This window comes from Triticum aestivum, chromosome 7B (assembly GCF_018294505.1).
Source record: "Triticum aestivum cultivar Chinese Spring chromosome 7B, IWGSC CS RefSeq v2.1, whole genome shotgun sequence".
NCBI lineage: Eukaryota > Viridiplantae > Streptophyta > Magnoliopsida > Poales > Poaceae > Triticum > Triticum aestivum.
The window spans coordinates 114,692,397-114,700,289 of record NC_057813.1 but is presented as its reverse complement, the minus strand read 5'-3'; the positions used below and the strand labels follow the sequence as shown (position 1 = coordinate 114,700,289).

General features: G+C 57.8%; 1 protein-coding gene across 1 annotated transcript; it reads right to left on the bottom strand.

Moving 5' to 3' along the window:
* Window positions 1–5,065: 5,065 nt before the first annotated feature.
* LOC123159410 (laccase-4) lies at window positions 5,066–7,583 on the bottom strand. Its single transcript, XM_044577239.1, has 4 exons — window positions 7,410–7,583; window positions 6,604–7,129; window positions 5,545–6,519; window positions 5,066–5,428 (listed from the first exon to the last, which is right to left on the bottom strand). Exons 1-4 carry the CDS (start codon window positions 7,518–7,520, stop codon window positions 5,298–5,300), a joined length of 1,743 nt encoding a protein of 580 aa, XP_044433174.1. The 5' UTR covers window positions 7,521–7,583; the 3' UTR covers window positions 5,066–5,297.
* Between the last annotated feature and the right edge of the window lie 310 nt (window positions 7,584–7,893).

Sequence of the window (7,893 nt, the reverse complement as noted above, 5' to 3'; positions counted from 1 at the left end):
ATTGCCAGCAATCAGTTTGCAGAGTTCTGCCGGCTGAACTGCTGCGAGCGTTGGTGTTGACTTGGGTCGAACACCTTGCAACGTGACCAACTCGCCGTTGTGGAGGAATGAGATGAACTTCTCTTGCCAATGACATGTCATCGGGCTGTTTTTCTCCAGCCAATCCATACCAAGAGTGCCGTCATAGGCGCCGGTGTCGAGCTCGTACATAGGCGTCGAGAAGGTGTGGCCTTGCATCCACCACTTGAGTTCAGGGACTTGTCGAGAGCAGGTGAGACGATCGCCGTTTGCCACCCGCACGTCCAGGGTAGCAATGTCCTGAGTTTCCGCGCCTACACGCTCGACGAAAGACTTGTTGACGAAATTGTGCGTGCTTCCTGAGTCCAGCAGCAACAGCATAACTTGATTGCCCACTAAAGCACGGAGGCGAATGGTGCTTGGTGCTTCTGAGCCGTCGAGCGCGTGCGCAGAGACGGTGCAGCACTCTGGAGGGGGAACGGCCGGGTCGGGGGCATCGAGCAAGTCGAGAGCGTGCACGGCATCTTCCGTGAGCACCTCACCAAACTCGCCGACCTGGATCGTGAGCAGTTGCGCTTGCGGGTTGCAGCGGTGCTCGCGGCTGTATCGATCGCCGCACTTGAAGCATAATCCGTTGGCGCGGCGAAATTCCTTGAGTTGACGCTCGCGCGCGTAATCATCGGGCTGTGGACGCGGCGCGGCGCCCGGGCGCGCTGGTGGCTCCGGAGGTGGGCGGCCTTGGGGTGGTGGTCGCGGCCGTGCTCGAGACGTGTGCAGCTCCTCCTCCTGGATACGGGCAAGGATCGATGCACGCGTTATGCTGGTGGGGGCTTGGAGACGCACAGCTGCGGGCAACTCGTCCTTGAGGCCCAGCAGGAACTGCGTGATGAAGAACTTGGTGGAGAGCGACGGGTCGAGAGCCAGGAGGTGATACATATGGCTGTCGAACTGTTGGCGGTACTCGCTGACGGAACCACTCTGCCGGAGGTGGAGAAGCTTGTGCATCTCCAATTCAAACTCATCTGCTTCGAATTCCTCGATGATCGCTGCGCGGAACGCCTCCCAGCCCAGGCCGCCATGTGTTTGCCGAAATGCTTGCAGCCAGTGGGCGGCCTGACCCTCGATGTACAGCGTCGCCGTGGTCACCCAGCTCGGCGGCGGAACACGGTAGAGGTCGAAATAGGCGCGGCAGCGATCCAACCAGAGATATGGCGCCGTGCCGTCGAAGCGCGGAAAATCGTGCTTGGGCGGCTTGATGTAGGCGTCATGGTGTTGGTGGTGATGCTGCTCGTACTGCTGTTGAATCGGCGCTTGGAGCAGAGGCGGCCGTTGTTCTGAGAGGCGTGGAGATGGCGGTGGACCCTGCTGTTGTTGCTGCACGGGTGGGGGCGCAGAGGAGGCGGCGGGGGTGGTGGCGGGGTCGGGTTGAGGACGGTGCCGGGCCCCGATCCGCGCAGCGACGGCGAGTTCTCGAGCGCCTTGCGAGTCTCGTCCACATCTGCCTGGGTGAGATCCACCTGCCTGGTCAACGCTCGCAGATCCTGAGCGGCCTGCGCGTTGAAGGCGGCCTGCACCTCGAGCCGCTTGTCGTTGTCGGCCTTCTGCTCGTCGAGACGCGAGAGAACGGTCTCCATGAGCGTCTTGAGTGTGCTCGTGTTGTCGTCCATGGCGGACAGCAGCTGCCGCGTCTGAACCGATGGTTTGGACGGCGCCGTTGCTCCGCTCCGAGCCGATCCAACCCCGCCGGGGATTTTGGGCGATTTGCTGAAGCAACTCGCACCCGCGGCGGTGGATGTTACGGATCAAGGCCAAGAGATTATGGAGGCAGTGGAGGAAAATTTTTTGGGCAGGATTCGGTGGCTCTGATAACCAAATGTCACGCCCTGATCTGGATCGAGGGAGACAGAGGAGGGGAAAGGGGATGAGATCGGAGAGAGGAAGGGGGTGAGCGAGAGAGAAGCAGAGAGAAATTCAGTTATCTCCTTATACAGCATGTCCTTACAATCGTGACTGGTGGGTTAAGTACCCCTCGCCCTGGCCTGCGGCCTTACACAAACACACAGCTGGCACACACGCCCACGCTACGCTTGGCCCCTTGCCAACTGGCTGTCACGCGGTGGTGGTTGGCACTGCCGTGTTGACAGAGGGCTAAATTGTAAAAACGGCGCTGCAACATGTTTTTTGGGACGGAGGGAGTATGTCTTATATGATCATATGTACACAAAAATCTCTATTATTGTATATTGTACCAATAGATGGGGTAATGAACATTATAATCAGGGTTTAACCGCTCCTAAACGCTTATGTAGATCACATACACATCACCGAAACACGGTGTTGGCTTTCTCGTTCAACACCCATGCTTTCATCTCCCGCATCAATTCTGTCTGGATCCACAATGGACCCTCGGCGAACTGGCACCACAGCTTGTCAATGGCCGGAGCGTTGCAGAGCAAGAACTTGGCTAGTGTCCTCTGCACCCTGCCGCCCTGGTAATGCACCAGGTTGATCTCTCTCAGCCGGTTCGCCAAGCAAGGAATCATGACACCCGGCGGCGCGATGAGGACATTATACCGGTTGTACTTGAGAACGTGCGCGTCGAGGAGCTCCACCTTCCAGTTGCGGTAGCGGCCGCACCGGACCGCCCCATCATCGTCGGCGGTCGTTGTCCCCGTCTCGAAGACGAGCGAGAGCACTTCCAGGTTGGGAGCGTGCCGGAGGATCCTGCTCGTCGTGTCGATGATGGTAGCGCCGTCATCGTCGTGCGGGAGGTGCCCACGCAGCTCGAGGTGGCGGAGCTTCGTGAACGTCGGGAGCCTCGTGTCGGTGCTCCTGCCGATTCCGGGGCCAAGGCGAGCGGACCTCAGGCGTAGATGCTTAGCGGACGCAAGGTGGTGGAGGAACGCCGTGAGCCTGTCGAGCTCCTCCTCTGACGAGATCTCCCCGCCGCAGATGTCGACGGTGCACGACGCGAGCGATGGCATGGCGAGGAACCAGCCCTTGGCGCCGAACGTGGTCAGGAACGTGATCTCCGGGACGGCGCCGCGGTACTCGAAGACGCTGAGCTCCGACGCGTCAACGGTGACGCCGGCCAGGTTGTGGCAACACCGAAGAGCGAGCCTACGGAGGCACACATCGAAGATGGAGAGCGTGGTCACCGTGTCGCAGGCCTCGAGCGTGAGGTCGATGAGGCGCGGGCAGGCGGAGACGAGCCTCTGCACCTCCTCCTCGCCGTCGGAGACGCGGCTGAGGAGCAGCTCCTCGAGGGATGGCAGATTGATGGACGACGGCGGGGAGAACCTGCAGGGTCCGATGCGGAGCGATCGCAGAGCGGTGCAGGAGAAGAGACTCCCCGGAAACCTGTAATCTAGCTGGGGTACCCATGGAGAATACTCGTCCACGGATGAGACGATGTCGTCGTCGTCGCCGCCGCCGCTGGGGAGATCACCATCTATCTCGTCGCCGTCAACGGTGTGATCCTCCTTCTGTTCCGGGGTACTGGCAGCCCTAGCTCCACCACGGCCAGCTGGGACATACGGGCCAGCTGGGACATACGGGCCAGCTGGGTCATACGGGCTAGTTGGGTAGGCGCGGGGGCAGTCGATGGGCAGGCGCTTGAGGCGGAGGTCGAGCTCGAGCGCGGGGCCGGCCTGCTTCAGGGCGTAGGAGACCCATTGGTCAACGGCAACAGAGTCGCTGCACCTGTAGGCGTCCAAGGCGACGCGGAGCGCGCGCAGCGGCGGCGCGTCGGTGTCCGGCCGGCGTCGGTGACGGGCGACGATGGTGGCGGTGATGGTGGCGCCGAAGCGCGACGGCGGATCGTCAAGCTCATTGGGCCAGTCGTAGCCGGGGCTGCTGGGGCGGCGGTGGCCGACGTATTCGTTGGTGGGGATGGGGGGCCCCTCCGGCTCCTCCAGCCAGAGGACGCCGGCGAAGGCGTCGCGCCACCGGGTGGAGAGCGCGGCGGCGCGCGCGGCTTCGTCGGACGGGAGGAAGGAGAGGACGTGACCGAGCACGCGGTCGTGGAGCTTGCTGATGCGGTCCTCGCGCCCCCGCTTGGCGGCGCCGGCGTTGTCGATCTCCATCGTGCACGCAGGGCTGAAGCTGGACTCGCTCTTTGCTCGAGATGCAGGCAAACGGTTTGAGCTGGCTTCGTACGCTTTACGAACACGGCCTTTTTTTTCTTTTCTTTTGCTGGGTTACCGACATGGCCTTCGGTAGTACTACGTGTACGTGTCCAACTCATCAAGGACATTTTTAGGAAGGATTCGACCAGAAGTTCGGTAACTTTTTGGCAGGCACGTGCTGTCCGCTTTTGGCAACACAGTATTTTCACGTCAAATTCAATTACTCCATACGATTTCATAATACTCCCTACGTCCGGAAAAAGTTGCCTCTCGTTCTGGGTGACGCAACGGGCATATGGAGAAGAACATTGCATGCAACATCCCAATGGCCAAGCGCACATAGTATAGATTGTTGGAGGTTTTTGGTGAGTTACCATAGGCAAGTAAAGTGGAGGACGCTCAATGAAAGCCTATGTGGACATGTATAAAAAACGCTTTCTCTGCAAGTGATCGCGGCGTTGAGCATTTTGATAGGCATTGACGGGAAGTCGAAGCTGGAACTTCCATAATATTTCTAACATGATTAAGTTAGTCCATGGTGCTTTCGTGCAAAGGCGAAGATAAGGCTTGATATAAATGAGATCCATTGGGCGAGTGGTGGTTCCGGGCCTTGGGCGCTTTTATGTCAGGCTCCGTGTGTCTTGTCCCTATCCCCAAGCTCTAGTGTCTTTTTTTTGTTTTTCATTTTTTGGGTTTTTACTTGATTTTCCCTAATTGACCGAGTAACGTCAGGTTTTTGGGTCTGAATTTTCTACAAATTGTTCCATCTCTTTTCTTCTTAATGAACTACAGAACCCTCTGCCTTCGTGACGAGGTTGTTCAAAAAATAGTGTACGTGTACATAGTTCGACAAAAAAACATACATAAGCAAAAAACTATATTTGAACAACTTGGGTTAAATGATGTGACATCCAAGAAAATTATCAGCTACTTGATGTGTAAATCACATCCCTGTTTATTATTTAATATCCCTCAATGCATTGTCATCACAAACTGCTAATCAAGTGAAGAAAACAAACTTAAATTCGAAAGAGAAAATTGTAATGTCAAGGGACTGACTAGAAAAAAAGCTACAACCCTCCACGAGAGACATCAATCGCAAATTGGCGAACAAATCAAAAGGGGAAAACCAACGGCTCTGAGCCTGCGCCCCTAGCATTTTGGGAGATCGGCCGGCGGGGGGAGCAACTTCTGGTTCGGAAGGCTCCCGTCTAGCACCAGCCATGCCATTCTCAGTCCCCACGTCGTGTGCACCTCCAGATGGCAATGCATGAACCATACACCTGCATGTGCATGAATATGATACGTATGAGCATGGACAGATATATTCTTTCAGTACTTGTATTACAAGCTCGATCTCTTTTTTTCTTGCGAAAAGATTAAACTAAACTGTAGTTACCTGGATTGTCGGCGAGGAAGCGAATGGCCACCCACCCGCCGGCCGGCACCCCAACGGTATTCCGCTCTACCGGGTCGATGAGGTTGAACTTGGCGGGGTCATTCACAGCGTCGTAGTTGCCAAACCCTTGCCCGACCACAAAGAAGTTGAAGCCGTGCAGGTGCAGGGGGTGGCTCTCGAAGCCGAGGATGCTCGTGTCCTGCATCACCAGCTCCACCGACGCGTTGAACGGCAGCACGAGGAGCTTTGTCCCCTTGGCCACGTTCGTGTTGTTCGGCGGCGCCCCCGTGTAGTTGAACTTCAAGAGCGGCGTGACCGGGAAGTTGGACCCGTAGACGCCCCGGGACATGCCGGTGAAGTGCGACTGGAGGAGCGCCGTGGAAGGGAGCACCAGGGAGACGTTGTTCATGGCCGCCGCAAACTGCGTCTTGTTGGTGGGCCCCTGGCACGTCGTGTTCGCGGGGCACGGGAGCGTGCCCAGCCCGACCGTGAAGAAGAACCGCTTGTCCACCGAGCGTGGCACGGCCGCCGGGTACTGGGGCGTGGCGAGGCTGCGGAGCTTGGAGGTGAAGTTGGTGACGAAGCCCGTGTCGTTGAACCGCGGGAGAACCGGCTTGAACAGCGGCAAGTCCTTGTCAAAGCTTGCCGCGGAGGGGGAGCCGGGCTTTTGGTACTCGATGATGCCGGCGACGGTGCTGTTGTCGAAGGTGCCGGGCCTGATGGTGGAGTAGGGCGCGGCGGACATGTAGAAGTCGGCCTTGGGGTAGAACGGCTTGGCGGTGAGGAGCACATTGGTGGTCTGGCCAGGAGAGATGATCAGGGTCTTGACGGTGAAAGGCTTGACGTAGACGGCGTCGACCTCGATGACGGTGAGCGTGTGATTGGCGACGGAGAAGAAGAGCTCGTCGTTGAGCGCGGCGTTGACGAGGCGCAACATGTACGTTTTCCCGGGTTCCACCTTCAGTTTAAAAGTGTCTGTGACGTGTCACCATACACACGAGACCTCTATTAGTAGTTGGCACGTTTTACAAACATGTGACTTGTATAGTCTGTTGGTACCTTTGGCGGAGCAGTTGTAGAGCGGCCCAGGGAGCCCGTTGATGGTGAAAGCGTCGGAGATATTGGGTGCTCCGCCCGTCCGGAGCGCCTGCCTGACCACCGCCTCCGTGTCGGCCTTCCACCACTCGCCGAAGACGACCGGAACCTCCTTGTGCGGCGCGGGGAACGGGTAAGACACGCCGTGCTTGGGAAGGATGACGATGGCGCCGTAGACGGTGGCGCGCAGCCAGGAGATGTGCGCGTGCCACCACAGCGTGCCGCGCTGCCCGGTGACGGTGAAGTTGTAGACGTAGCTCTGGCCGGTCTGGATGGGGCACTGCGTGACGTACGCCGGCCCGTCGGCCCAGCCGCTGCGCAGCTGCCGGATGCCGTGCCAGTGCAGCGTCACGTTGTGGGCGACGCGGTTGGTGACGCGGACGACGACGCGGTCGCCTTCCCTCGCCAGCAGCGCCGGGCCGGGGAACTCCCCGTTCACCGTCACGATGCTCTTGGTGCCGCACAGCCTCGTCACGTTCGCCATTTGCACCTGCATGCATGCATGCAGAGGTATAAGGTTTTGATTAAGGCGAGCACCATGCATGGATGTGATCCTGGTTTTAGCGCTTTGCCGAGTCCCCGTGTTCTGGTTCTCAGTAAAGTCAGATTTGTCGGCAGGATTCAGACCGAGTACCCTGGGCCGAGAACAATACTCGGCAAAGTCTTCCCCGAGTGTGAAATGGCTTTCGCCGAGTTTTTTTGGTACTCAGCAAAGTTGTAAATTCCAGTACTAACATGCAGAGCATAGATGAAATGGATAGTGGACATACATTGAAATTGTAGTGTCTGGTGACGCTCTGGGCTTGGACGATGAGCAGCATCAGGGTCGCCATGAGGAGAGAGCGCGGAGCTGGAAGGCCGGAGGAGATAGCCATTGCCATAGCTTGTAGTCCTTTGGAGCTTCTGTGTCTTGAGGTAGCTCTTGAGGAGCAGAGGACCAGACGATGGAGGGTGGAATGAATGTTGAAAACAAGCACTTGGGCTGAGTATATATACATGAACAGGAGGTCCCAAACGTGTGGCAACTACGTACCACCGGCCGGCCGGGCCATTTGCTTGGGGTGCATGCATGAATGGTCGCACGACAGACAGGTGCCCCATGGCTTAGGCGGCAATTTTCGTTATTTGGTGGATGAACTATCAGGGCTAGCTTCAAGGGATGGAGAGAAGCTTGAGCTGGAGCGCGGTCTAGCTTTGGAGTGTGGCTACAGCCAGTGCACTCGATCGATTCCCTCTAGTTTAGTTTGCATGCCG